The following is a 15029-nucleotide window of genomic DNA, read 5'->3' on the forward strand; positions in this document are numbered from 1 at the left end:
CCCCAATCTCCAATTTTTTGATTTCCAGTAACTCCGCTCTGTGTTTCTCTCTCGCTCTCTCTCTCTCTCTCACTTCCAAGCCATGTTGCCCTGCCCAGCTACTCCACTGGGCACTAATTCAGAGCCCGTCCACATCCTCTCACTTTGTACTCTGAAACTGCCCACCAACCCTGATCCCCACAGCATCTTCAGTTCACAGCATCTTTCTCCAGTGTGTGTGTGCATGTGCTAGTGAGTGCATGCTTTTTATACATACTCTGTGCTTGTGTTTTTTTGGTGCTGCATGCTTGTTTGTCTTGCAGGATAACAGAAGCTGCTGCCCTGATTTTCCTGAGACGTAGCGGAAGCGTGAAGCATGGGACAAATTTTGGAAAAGATCCATATCTAACTCATGAACAAGATTTAATTCTGACTTATTTAATTATTACAGTTTTGGAAATACATCCAGGCACAGAGTTTGTAGTGGTTGTGCTTGGAGATTTTCATATCATACAAACCCCGACTATTGGCCTTGGGAGAAGCTGGCACTCTGCAAGTGTCCTTAAAGCCTGTTGTAATAGAATCATACTTTTATTAGCTGCACTTTATGCTACACAATAGCTTTCATATCATGTAGATGCTCAGATCCGCTCCCATTGCATAGAGTGTCACACGGGGGCCTACAGGGGCAGAAGGATTCTCTTTTCACAGTAACACATTGTCCTTTGTACAGGCTGTCTTTCATGCTGCACATTATTAAAAAGAGAAGGTGTAAATGTCTCGGACTGAGAGCTCTGGGCAAGCTCAAGGCCATTGTTCCGAAAGTTCTTCTTAATCAGTAAATAATCAAACGGCTTTAATGGCTAATAGAATCGTGGTACTGCTGCACACACTTTAAGAAAAGCTCCTTTTTGACTAATGTGCTTATCTGAATCCGAGGCTCTGATCTATGAAAAATTAATGCCAAAGTCAGCGTGTTTCATCATTTTCCTCCAGTTTTGTGTAATCCATCAAAGCTTCAATGCATTTCTTTCAGGGAATGTCATCAATGCTACAGATATGATTCCATTTAACTTTCTCTTTCATACGATGCACAGTGAGTTCCCAATTAGCCGTGTATGACCGTATGACGGCCTTTGGCTGTGATTCCTACTTTAAGCTGAGGCGTTCACATCCAGTGTTACACCTTTCATTGTCTGTGTGTGTTTTTTTTTTTACTTGGAAACATCCCAGGGGGTTGAGAATCTGGCAGCATAATGTAATGTAAGCTGGTGTTCCCTCCACTGAGCATCTTGTTATCTCTCTTCTCCTACATGTAGTGTCTCTATCAAAGGACCTCTCTACCCTGCTCACCGTGGGGCTGCAGAGAGCAGCTCTGCCAGCCTGCTTGATATGCAGCAGTGTCTGGTGGCTGCTGGGCTCCCACGCCTCCCTGACTGGAGCCTTTAAGCCTTGGCGCAGTCAGAGAGAGAGCCTCCCTCATCAATGGCCCTACTGAGTGGCAGTGACAGTGCCACGCGGAAAACACATCGATTAAATGGTTCCTCTTGCCACCCGCCTCTGCTGCAGCGCGCAGCTCTCATCCTTCATTCCCCAAAATGAAAGCCACGCAATTGAGTTAGCTTTCAAAATGGGAGGCGATGCTGTCACGCTCACACATGGCGGTGAGGAGAGGATTGTCTGGAATAAAGTTAGTGAGGATCATGTGGAATAGGAGCAGAAGGAGACAAAGTAGAGAGAAAGAGATAAAAGAGGGAGAGGTAGGAGGAGAGAAAGAGGCGTCTGCAGTCTGTGGAGTTCAACAAAGATTTACTCTGTCACTTTTTTCTATCACGTCTCGTTCAATGTCAATTGCTGCTACAGCTTCCAGCTCCATAACAAGGATGTGAGCGGTTTGTAATTAACTCACGCTTTCGAAGAGAAAACTGCGCTGTGCATGAAAATCTCTGACATAAAGCAAACCTTTGTTAAAGAAACAATACGTCCCAGGAGAGTGGTATGTTGTCCAGCCGTGTGATCAGGCAGGTGGAGGCAGAATCTATGTGCGGTGTTAGAGAATGCATAACACTCTCTGATATGGGATGTGTGTCTTCCGATAAAAGCGAAGAGATGTGAAGAGCACCGTTCAAGTAGCAGCTTGCCCAATCTGCTCAGTCTTATGAAAGCTTTTGTATCAGAGCGGGAAGAGGAGCTCTAGGCGCAACAGCCATATTTATATTCCAATCTTCTACACAGAAACCCACATTGCCAGGCTCATAAAAGATTCATCGAGCAGGGGAAAGCAAGGTCGTGCAGAAAACTGGTCAGAAGGTGCCTACTGCAATGCAAAAAAAAAAAGCAGATGGAGGCAAAAAGTCACTGGGTGAGCTACATGGTAGCAGTTACTAAGGTTACATGTATTGTTACCCTTATTACTGGTGGCAGCACCGACCAGATGATCAAGCCCGCCTGTGCTCTAATTGGCATCTGTCACTCATACTTTAACCCCTGACAGGCTGAACAGCCGCAGCCATGTTTGCCGGTATTGATTCAAAGCGTTCTGTCTGGCTCTTTGTCTGTTGTGGATCTCGCGGCTGACATGTTTGTGAACTAGAGAGCAAAGGGGAGGCAGAAAGGGAGACAAAAACAATGTGTGTGTGAAAGAGAGCCTGCGCGCGCGCGTGCGTGCGTGCGTGCGGGTGCCTGTTCTGGGTGTTGTCAGAGAAATGTCACTCTTGCTTAGAGTCACAGACATAAACCTCTGGGAGTCCTGCACCCTCCAGCACACTCACACTGAAGCAAAGAGGGAAAGTGGGGGGCGGGGGGGAATGTGATATAGGGATGATATTCATCCCACCAGTCAAGCTGATCCTTCCAGTCACTGTTGACAGCAAGAACACAAATAACATCCTATAGATTTTTCAGCACACAGAATATATTGAGAAATTTGTGCTTGATCGGTTATTGGAGGATCGGTCTGGAGGAGAGGAAAGGGTCAAAAATGGACACTTCAGACTCCCTGAATCTACAGCTGGTTGCCAGGTTAAAGTTTGTATGAATGAGAAAGCTGTATATTCTCTTCCTGGCACTAAAAGACCTCAAAGACCTTTCTAATGACGATTACGAGCTGCCCTGGAGTCAGCCAGCTCACTCCATGGGAAGGCTAATGTTCATTTTAGGCCAGAAGGCCGCTGGGTTTTACATCGAGACACAAAACAGTAACAGAGGTCATTTAGAGCCCACACAACCCGGAGCTGAAGTAGTGGCCGTTCTGTGCCTCTGTAAGTAAGTGGTCATTTAAAAATGGACTAAATATCGAGGTTGCTAGAGTTTCAAATTTGCCTTTGATGCAGTTAAATAAGCCCACATCTACTGGATGATTCACAGCTTCAAAAGTCTTAAAACAAACATTATGCAAGGGATTTATTTTAATTTGTAGGAGTGTCAGTCATTGGAGAGCAAGGGGACATTTAGTCTACAATGCTAGAAAGCCTGCAATAACTTGGACTTTTACATACAGTATATTACAGCCTGCAGGGTTGTCGTGTTTAGTTTTTGCAATATAATTAATAGTTTGGATCACAGATCTTGCATGTTGCCATTTGCACACATGTATAAAAACGCCATTCCAGCTAGAAAAGGTAAGAGCACGCTCACACACCCTCTCCTCCTCAGGGGGACGACCATGACAGGGACACTAGTCTGAGAGTCAGCCACTGACCCCACACGCTCACTCTACCCGCCGTTCCATCTGTTAACCAATTACCACGCAGACCGCTGCCTGCCTCCGTGCCTCATCTGAAGCACTGCAGTAGTAAAATCAGTCACCCATTTCACCCCGGACCGCACTGTGAAAAAAAAAACCCAAAAAAACACCAGCACCATCATCACACGCTAATATCACCCCTGTGTGAGTCATTTAGAACCACTTTTAGAAAACTGACCCAGAAACAGGTAGAGCATCATTAAAAAGCAAAGCACGCACACACACATACCCCGCCATTAAAAAACACACAAATTAACCACTCCTTTCACGTGAACGCACACGCAACCTGTGAGGTAATTGACTTGCGTTAACTCCAAACCATAAACCCTCCATGTTTACACTGTCTTACTTTAAATTAGCCTTTACCTTCCCTAAAAATAAAGGATTATTTTTCTTCAGCATTGGGAGGTATAAGTCCCCACAATGTCCCTGTCTGTGTACACATTATTTCCCCCTTCAAACGCACCCAAACACAAGCCTCTGATGATGAAGCAGCGGGCTACATGAAAGCACATCAAACATTAAGATGAGAGAGAGAACGGCGGACAGCACAAAGGCTCAACAGCTCTCTGAGCTCCGGCCCCCCCTTCTTTAAGCAGCGTGTCTTTTATGAAACAAATCTCTTTACAGTGGTAAGATTCTGAGTCACACAATGTGCTATCATTACCGCGCGCTGATTCCAGCTCTCCTCTAATCAGTCATAACACAAGCACATACTATTCAATCTCTTCAAGCAGCAGCGACACATAATGCAACCTCATTATCTGTGACTGATTGTGAAGCAGCACCTTTGTATATTAATGGGGAGTGCGTGAAGGTGGACTCACCCACAGGGCGCCAGACGTGATTGTTAGTGACAGACAGGAACGAGGTTATGTGGGTAATCTTATTCCCACAGGATACAAACATATACGCTTATTACATACTATAGCTTACAAGTGTCTGGAACTATTACATCATAGATTTAATGCTATAAAGTATGCAATGTTTTGTATAAGCTTGACCTTCCATCGGGTTGTATGGTCATGCAATCTGGGCATTCAGACGAGCACTGAGCCTGTCGTAGCTCAGCAAGGTGACTGCAACAGTCGAGTGTGTGTCTTTGAGTCTCAGTGGCAGATTTACAGCTCTGCTCCTGCAGCTTTTCATTTGTTTAATTCTCTAGGTGGAGGTTAGACGGCTGCTTGGCAGAGCACTCTCCGTCCATACTACACCACCTAGTGTCCTTCCTCTCGCGGATCCCTGTTCCTCTTTAACTCTTATTCCTCCATTTTTGTGAAAGCTTTTAACAGGTAGGCTCTCGGACGATAACGGCAGAGGAAACACTTTTTCAAACATTATTTTACACCGTTTTGATAAGCTTCAACATTTTCCTTAGATTGATGTGTTACAGGGTTTTGGCATGGCGACAATGGCAGGCATTTACCACAAGTGGCTCGATTATTCTCACGTCTGGGAGGGCTTTTATTGCGATAAAGCTGCTCTGCTCTCATTGGTCTGGCACCAGGAAAAGAGATTTTTAGCCAGTGACTGTTTTAAGCTTTCTTGAATGATCATAATCCGACCGGGCTGTTTGTCCTGCGCGTCTCTGATTGAGTTTAGGGTCTATCTTTGTATGCAGATTCACTGCACGTAGCATTAGCATATGTCAGCTAACTGCTTTACATCACGTTGCCTTTGTTTGTATGTGGAATCAGACTTATGATTACTATTATTATGTATGTCAGATTTGTTAATAATACTGATATATAGCTCTGAAAGCCTCCTCAGCGCAGCAGCAGAAGGCCTCTGTACTCTTTCATTCGGATCAATAAAACCATCTCAGCTCAGTGACACTTATATTACAGCACTAAAGTACTGTATAATTGGCTCAATGTAAATAAAGTAAATGTTGTGCCAAATGATGGTTTAAACAGGAGTGTGATTTACAAGTGCTCTTACTTTTACAGTACTCGCCTTTTAGCTATAAATCGACCCCGGCTGGGTGAGTTTCCGTCGCAATCATCACACCAATCCAGAATGAGGAAACACAACTTAACAAGGTCCTAAATGTTAGTCTGTTCAGACTGATTGTTTATCCTGATCCCTGCTGAGAGAAAGGATCAAGTAAATTACGGAAAAATCCAGCCAATTGCTTACACAGGGTTCTGTCTCCTTCTTTGAGAATGACAAGCAATTAGGTTTTCTCCCCCACTGCACTCGCTGTTTGAGCAGAAAAACACCAAAGCAACTGTTCATTCCACTCCCCATCACTCACAGCCAGGCTGGTGTTGGGAGTCCAGGGCCCAGACAGCTTAAACCAATAACTGTAATCCCCTTGGTGCTCTCCTGCCCCAGTGGGACCACAACAGAAATAATTTGACTCCAAACTTGATTGTGAATCTTTAAAGTACTTTTTATTCACTAAAACTTTGTCGGATACGAAAAAGGCAAGTCTCTCTCCTTACTCAATATGATTTTACATCTCATGCAGGCTCCAGTAAACTTTTTAAACACACAATGAGGCAAAGGTAACAAAAGATGCAGTCAGACAAAGTTGAGATCATTGTAGTTGTTGACATTTTCAAACAACCACAACTGCAGATGAAAATCTATCTGTGTGACTCAGCAGAAATCCTGTTAATGGACGAGGTAAAATGTTCTCTTGTGTATTTGTGCCGTACAGGAACAGTTTCAGCGACTGAGCTCCAAAACTTAATCATTCTCCACGACGAGTGCAAAACAAACAACAGTAAAATGTTTGCCGACTTTCTTCCTCACTCTGACTTATCATCTGCCATTTCCTGTGTTGACTGTTACCTTTAATAAGTAACAGATTTCTCTTGGTTCCAAAACTTTGGAATAACTTATTTAAAGAGGGGTTATTATGCTGTTTCACATTTTAAGACATATATAACGTTACAATGTTGGATGTCCAAACTAAACGTGGGGGAAGTTTCAAATCTGTAGGTAAAAGCATGTTGGAGTAATCCGCATGCTCAGTCTGCAGGTTGCTGTGCCCCCATGATAGGCACTGCCATCTTGCGATGGTGACGTCATTTGGAACCAAAGACTGTGCAGTAGAGATCGGCGAGTGAAGCAGCCGTAGCCACTTCCGCTAACCAAAACACACACTTAACTTACCGAAAAAACAGCAAGGATCTCAGAACAGCTTCTTGTGTTGGTCTGAGGTTAATGTTCACAGGTATGGAAACTTCAATGACTGTAGTGATTGTTTTAGTTACGTTTCCTTTCGCAGCTCGTCCTCCACTCTGCTAATCTGGAACTGATTGGCTGCAGGAGCCGTATTTGTCAACAGAGCTGTCAATCATCATTTTGACAGCATCAAATAACTTATTAAAAATAAACTTGTCAGAAAAATTAACACTTGGATGTAAATCAGCATCATAATAACTAACTATAATGACAGAAACCATGTTTGAGAAAAATTTATCTTCCAGTACTTTGATTTTATAGTTTGACTCATATCCCATCTGTTAACATAGAGGAGGCGGGCTTTATGACCTATACTGCAGCGGGTCAGCAGGGGGCGCTCTAAATGTTTTGGCTTCACTTTTATGGAGCTTTCATGTCATCCATCTTTTTTATATGGTCTATGCTTTTTCTACTATGTGACGTCACAAAGTGCAGCCTCAGCAGGCTTCGGATAGCTGGCCAGTCAGAAGAAAGTGAGCTTGTAGGGGCGGGGTTTCTTAAAGGGACAGAGCAGATTGAGTCGTGTCAGGCAGAGGTTGTATGAGGGCCTGCACAGAGCACCAGTGTGAGAAAAATGCTAAGTTTTTTTTTAACTGTAAATTATGCTAAGCTACTCCACAGGTATCACAGAGTCAAATATGAAGCTTGAAATGAGCATAATACCCCCCCTTTAACAATTCTACAAAAATGTAACACATCTATATATATCTAAATCTAGATTTTTAAACATTTTAATGTGGAAATATACATCACCTATACATATATATAATCACCTTTAAAACGGTTTGATGTTTGGACAGAATGACTAGTAGAACACAGATGTGATCTACAATCTTTTTTTTAGATACATCCCTATTTCACATCTCACCTTTGTAATAGTTTGAAATGTTTATTGCAGCAGCAGAACATAGCTTGTGTTTGGTGTCTAGGCTCTGACCTCATCACTAATCGCGGATTTATCTTGCAGAAATTTGAGGAGTGATGACATAACATCTGAAACGCCCCCTAGCTGGAGCCTGCAGTCGGATGCCGGGGTGGTGGTTGGGCTGAAAGTGTGAGTGCAGTAGGCCTACTGGTGCAGGGCAGCTGTGGCAATGACAGAGGAGAGGGAGAGACCAGAAATTATGCAGCTTAAATAGACTGCCAAACAGGGAGGAAGTGTTTGTCAGGTGATTGTTGAGAATGTCAAATGTGAAATCAGTGCAGCTCAAGTTGCCTGCCTGAACTAGCTCGCAGGCGTCGCTCTATTTAAGAATGTGGTTGGAATTCAAAAGTCATCGTTTTATTTCTGTTAACTTTCACCAACCTAATTAAAAGGGACATTTGTGATAAAAAGGGAAGTTTCTCTAACACTTAATTGTCTTGTTGTTTTTATCTGTCCTTACTTAAAACCAACATATTGGATCATCTCATAGCTCACATAGGTTAAATATGCAGCATTAGAGTCCTAGACTACAGTACAGAGAGCTTCTTCTTTAGATAAACAGAAGCCTTTCTGCTGTTGCACTGAATTTACATCTTAACATCCCTTACAGAAAAAACAATGGATTTTTACATGTTGTATAAATGTGATCACATGTTCCGAATTTTTGAGCACATATGAAACATTTAAATTAGCATGATCATCCGACATAACATCCTCAAAATGTTGAAAAACCCTGTTTCCCATTTATTTTGTACACTTTGAACATCTGCCAACACGTGTTCCACATATTTTACATGTGACATTGTGTGTTTGCATGTTATGTTGTTTTTGTATTATGGATACTAAACTTTTGAATTAATAAAACTAATAAAAAAGATGCTGCGTTTCAGAGAAATCCACATTTTGCCAACAAAAAATAATTTCTAATATTTTATAACTTTCAGTTTTTCCACCGAATATTTTGTACATTTGGAAACTACATGAAACAAGATTTTCACTTTACGAATAACTGTTATCACTAATTCTGCTTCATCTACTTTTAGAGGTTCATTTAGAATTAATCATTATATTTTAGACACTGGGCTGCACGGTGGTGCAGTGGTTAGCACCGCGGCCACAAAGCTAGAAGGTTCCTGGTTTCGAATTCCAGTGCGGACGTAGCGGGCCTGTCTGTGTGGAGTTTGCATGTGTTCCCATGCATGTGTGTGTTCCCGCTGGGTAAGTCCAAAGACACTAAATTGCCCTTAGGTGTGAATGTGAGTGTCAAAGGTTGTTTATGTGATTGTCTGGCGATCAGTCCAGGGTGTACCCCGCCTCTCGCCCAATGACAGCTGGGCTCTAGTCCCCCCTGTGGCCCTGAACAGGGTAAGCCCTGTAGATAATGGATGGATGGATGGATGGATGGATGGATGGATGGATGGATTTTAGACATTGTTGATACACTGATGAGTTTTGGTTTGAGTTTTTGATGAGGGTAGAAGACTGTGTACTATAAATGGAGCGACGCCTGCGAGCTAGTTCAGGCAGGCAATTCGAGCACTGCTTTCACGCTTGACATGCGTCATTTTCCACAATCACCTGACAAAGAACTTCCTCCCAATTTGGCGGTCTACTTAAGCTGCAAGATTTCCGGTCTCTCCCTCTGCTCTGTCATTGCTATCGCTGCCCTACACCAGTACACCACTCTGAGGTTCAGCCTCACCACCACCCCAGCATCCACCTGCGGGCTCTGACTAAGGGGGTTTAAGATATTATCTCATCACTCCTCAAATTTCTACATGTTGAATAAGTCAGCGAGGAGTGATGAGGTTGGAGCCTGGACGCCAAACTCAAGCTATGTTCTGCTGCTGCAATAAACACACGCACACGCACACACACACACACGCACATGTGTCTTGTCATGCTTGACTTCGTGTGCACACCACAAGACATCTGTGCCAAGGTCAAGCAGGCGCCCATTTGTATCCCTAACACTGGGGACCCACGGGCTTTATGGGTACTTAACAAACGCATGCAGTGAACGAACAAGTGCATCTGTCTCATTAAAGCCCTCTAAATATTTCACACAGGCCTGTGCCGAGTCTGTGACTGAAATATGTGATATCATAACTACGCTCACAGGGAATGTTACTCTCATTGCAGCGGATGTGCGAGAAGTCATCAATTCTTTATGTTTGCTGTGCGGTCTTAGAGAGTCGGGTGGCGTCATATTTTCTTTCAGCCTTTTAAATATTTAATGTAAACACTTACAACAAATTGTCCCCCAAGGGCAATTACAGCATGAACCCTGTGAAGATGAGGCGCAGATATGATATAAAATCATCAGCTACATTTCCAGTGTCACATTTGCAAGTGTTTAACGCAGACATCGATTTCTCTTCATAGACTGAAACAAATTAGGATTCTGCTTCAGCCTTAAAGGACAGACACGTTATGTAATTCACGATTGAAGTGTTAGAATGCATGAGAACATATTCCTAAAAGTTGTGATGAATACAAATTAAATATTAAGCCTCAACAAACTAATTTGAATAAAAATTTAATTTGGTTGTAGGGATGTGTTTAATGTGACAGCTAAATTAGAGCCCTGCTTCTTGTTTCATAGCTCTGAAAATAAACTCCTCCACCATCTGTGCTGTACATGTTATACTTTGACCCCTGGCTCACAGGTGTATAGTACCGCCTGTTCATCATCAATGTCTCCCCTGTAGAATAAAAACATATTGTACTTCTCCCGTTAAAGGTCAACTGCAATGTCCACCTGCCCTGTAAAAATAGAACAGAAAACACTAATGTATGCTGGATAGAATTGCCGAGATATGCCAATACGGTTAACACAACACAAGCTAGTCCTGAGTCTGGCACATCTTTAAACGTATTCAATTTAGTAGACAGGTGTAATCATAGGCTGTTAAAGAAAAATGGTATAGTTAAAGGAATAACTGATATTAGCTGTGGTAAACTGCTTTATTTATAGGCCTTAGGAAGCCACAGGAAACATCCCACAAGACCACTCGCCGCAACAGAGTCTGTGTGTGTCCAAAATTACTGTAATCCGTCATTTTGATTAAGATAGGATATGTTGTTCATGTTGTTTCACTTGTTTGGCATCCTCACAGATTTTATTTTTACTGCCGTTTTTATGTGGCCCTGTGATCTGTCTGGTGGCCTTTGCCAAACGGTGACACTCAACAAGCGAGCAGGCGCTGTCTGTGGTGCTAAATTGACTCAGACTGCTGCTTTTAACCAAAGGCGCGACACGGCTCTGTCCGTGGTCCTGAATCTGTTGCTGCGTGCATCTAAAGGTGCCAAACGGCGCTGTCCAACATACAGATCATCAATACAATCACAAATAACAGACGAAATGCATCATCTTTGTCAGCAATTGTGATACTTCCCAAGCTGTCGTGGCTTACGCTCAGCGCTGGATGCTACTGACCAGCTGAACCCCTCCAAGTTCAAATGCTCCTGCTTTGACTGAAAGCTTTTCTGGGTCAAATAATTTACCGTCCTTCGCTTCAATTTACAACTGTCACATCACAGCTCGTCATTTTCACCAAAGGGACACGGCTTACCTCGAGTGTGATGCACTACAGCACCACACACACACACACACACACTCACATACACACACGTCACACATCTCCAGAATCTACAACCATTTGTTGGCGCGGGTCCGGTAACACTTCAAATTACGCATGGATTGTATTCACAGCCACGAATCACACATAACGGCTGTAAACAAACTGTCAGTATCATTCATTCATTGCTCGGTTCTTTCAGCTTAATCAGCGCGATCCGTTTCTCGGGGAGCACCTGGACCTCTCTGTCAGGGATGTGGACCTCCAAGGAACCAAATATATCACAACCCTTAGAAATCTAGAGGGGAAAACATTTCTTTATATCCCTTTCTTTACCTTTAAGAAAGCGTTTGTGTAACCAGCTTTCATTTCACTCATTGTAATTCATGTTGGAGTTCAATTCCCGGAATAAAACAGCAAATGAACCGAGTTCAGGTGAATTTTCCGTCTAACACAGCTCTCCTTTGTGTCATATCTCTCAAGAACTTTCCCCCTTTCCCCCCCCTCTTCTTCCCTTCTCATCAGCACGATACGTTATATCCTGCAATACACAATAGCAATTTTCCTATTTAATGATGCAACATGCAAACAGACTTCTCGCTGGCTTAACATGTCAGTTTGCCTCCCTTTTAACTGTGAAACAGCCCTTATTAAGGCGTTGGTTCTTTAATAAATGATCCCTTTTTGAGAACAGGCTTTCAGCTCTGCTTTAGGAACTTTTAAACAATGCTTATTCATTGCGTGCAAGCGTTGGCGCCGGACTCCTTACCTCACTGGGCACGACAGCTAACATCACAAGTAGGAACATGGCACTGAAGAGATGCATCCTAGTTGAAATGGTAGCGTCCCAGCCGACACCAGTCCCGCAGCTCTCCCCCCGTTCCTGTCCCTTACTGGGGCGGTTTCTTCAGATACAGCGGGATTCCTTTAACGCTTCGTCGGCTGTGCGCCACCAACCTCATCACCGGGACGCACGGCAGCCCTCTCTGGCTCTGCAAAGCGACCAGCCGCGGGTTTTCTGTGGAGCATAGACTCTTCTGCGGGTAGCGAAAGCGACCAGCGCCGATCTCCCAGTGGGGGGAAACTCCTCAGATTGCTGTGATCGGGCGAGCTGGACAGTCCCCCTTTCGTCCTGCAAAATAACTGCGACTGGGCGAGGAGAGCGGAGGAGAGGCGCAGAGGTTGGAAGGTGACTGCTGTGCTTGCAAGGTGCCGACGCTAGGAGCAGCACGTCTGTGTGCAAGGAGCCCAGTCAAAGAAGTACCACTCTTTGACGCAGCCAAGCTTGGCCGTGTGTGCGTGTGCATGCGTGTGTGTGTATGTGTGTGAGAAAGGGAAAGAGAGACAGAGAGAGAGAGAGAGAGAGAGAGAGAGAGAGAGAGAGAGAGAGAGAGAGAGTCCTGCTTGCACTGACAATATTCTTGCTCCAGTGAATAAAAGATACAAAAGATAGATAGATAGATAGATAGATAGATAGCACTGCTTGCAGACAATGACAGATGTTTCCACAACAATGACTGATACCCCAAGAAAGAGCTGACATTTAGCATTTATAATGTCTGTGAATAATAACTGTGTGCATTGTTTAAGCCTTAGGAAGTGACTGTCAACTCCACATTGATACCATCAATTCAGCGCTGACGCAGGTCCCATTAAGATGCCAAATCAGAGGGATTCTCTGGGGTTTAGGGAAATGATAAAGATTGTTCTTGCCTCGCTTACAATGAGGATAATGAATGTCGTTAGCGTACAGAGATAATTAAATGATGGCGAGGCATCCTAATCAGTGTTTTCCAGAGCAGGTGTGATTGTGAATGAGTGTGCAGACAGTATCTGTATGCTAATATCTGTATGTGTGTGTCCATGTGAACTGTGAGGCAGTGATTGGATCGTGTCGGTGTGTGATGCATCTGTTTTTATGACAGGCAGGGTTTTCAGATGGTCCTCAATTTGATATGAAAAATAAACCGCCTCTGCTGCCCACTCTGCTGTGCACAGCGCTTAGTAATAGCTTGGCTTTGAAAAAAAAAATTACATGTCCTGCGTGGTTCATGCCTTTCAATGACTGACCAGTGTCAAAAAAAAAAAGAGCTGAAAGTACAAATATAAATCATGCAAAAAAACACTGTTGCTGGGAAGAGTGTGTTTGGCCCTCCCACTCAATTATACTTTTAATAAATTCAAAGAGATTAAGCACCGTGTACAAGCCAAAGCCAACAGAATGTGCTGTTAAATGACAGCTGGCTGTTAATGCACTGTTTCTACGGTTACTTAAAAGTAGCTGAATAATGGTCGTGTTTAACAAAAGAGACAAGAACAGTTTGGAAACACTGTATTTGTAAAAATTAATCTGCATAAAATCATGTTCTCAAGTTGTATACTATAAAAGTAATGAGAACTGCTGGATAGAAAACATACCGAGGGCTCCTGTTGCTTCTACACAAGCTTTATCACGACTTGTACAGCCAGAAAATATCTGTTTATTTATGTCTGTTACTGTTCTAGGCACAATTTTCTTATCGTTTTCTTCCCATTTTTCTTAAAGGTCAACTATACCATTTGTCAAGGCTTTTAACATCTACAACTGCGGGATGAGTTCATAACAGATTCTAAAAGCATTTCAGTCCAGACAGTGTGATGGCGTGTGTTTTCCAGCCTCTGCCCTTGTACGGTTCAGCCGAGGTTTGACTTTCTCCGCCCCTGCTGCTGCCCTCACTGGCACAGTGCACACCCGTCTATTTTCCCAGCAGGAAAAAACACAGGGAGGTGAAATGAGTTGCTGAGGGGGAGGGAAGGAGGGGTCGCGTATGACACTGAAAAGAAAGAAGAGAGAGAATGCAGGAATCAGTCCTCACCACGGCTCTTTTATTTTACTGTATCAGCGTGGATTGTGCCTCTGCTCGGATACATACAGTAAGAGCGGGGAGCTGAGAATAACAGAGGAGCCCAGGGCTGCCAGGGTGAGTAAAAGTGATGTTGAGTCATTTCATGGGGTCAGAGTGCCAGTGTGTTTAATGGTCATGCTGAGGAGATTCACTGCACTAACACACTCCTCCCTTCTCCATAGTCTCTCTCCTCCATCTCCGGCCCCTGTCACAAGTTGGAGACCTGGGGTGCTGAGGGAGCTGGGGGAATGTATCTGAGGTAATGCAAACAAAGCATAACCTATTCGTCAAAGATGCAGATTTTTTTTCTCTCTTTTTTTATCCCAGAGTCATTCTAAGAAGGCCAACAGAGAGGAGGAAATAGGGCCTCAGGGCTGCCTTGTTTCCTCACAGGCCAGTATTATCTCTCTTCCTGTCACCTCACACGTGACTGCACGGTGTGAGGCAGATGTGGCAGGGAAATCACCAGTTTTTACATTTTCTCCTGTCTAGACCTTTTTCTGAAGTCTACTTGTAGTTTCCCTCAGTGTTTTTTTAGTTATCAATGCAAGAGTGTTTGATTGTATAATTCGGCGCCCAGTTAGTGACGCGGTTTCCATCACCCAGCGGTGGTTGGTCTGCCAGAGAGGGTAGGCGGAGCTAAGCGGCTGCTTTTCCAGTCTCTGCAAGTGTTGCGAGTAAACAGTAATCTACTATGGCTGAACCAATGACTGTTTATA

The 15029-nt window shown here is 43.7% G+C and overlaps 1 protein-coding gene across 1 annotated transcript in view; it reads right to left on the reverse strand.

The window, feature by feature from the left end:
- The window catches only part of olfm2a (olfactomedin 2a), a 54382-nt gene extending 41767 nt beyond the window's left edge, over positions 1–12615 (reverse strand). The window contains exon 1 of the mRNA XM_069674651.1: positions 12195–12615. Coding sequence (XP_069530752.1) covers positions 12195–12251 — 57 coding nt within the window. The 5' untranslated portion in view covers positions 12252–12615. The remainder of the gene's footprint in view (positions 1–12194) is intronic.
- Between the last annotated feature and the right edge of the window lie 2414 nt (positions 12616–15029).

This window comes from Semicossyphus pulcher, unplaced genomic scaffold (genome assembly GCF_022749685.1).
Source record: "Semicossyphus pulcher isolate SPU_LCO1_2020_fin unplaced genomic scaffold, fSemPul1.0.p SCAF_23, whole genome shotgun sequence".
Taxonomy (NCBI): domain Eukaryota; kingdom Metazoa; phylum Chordata; class Actinopteri; order Labriformes; family Labridae; genus Semicossyphus; species Semicossyphus pulcher.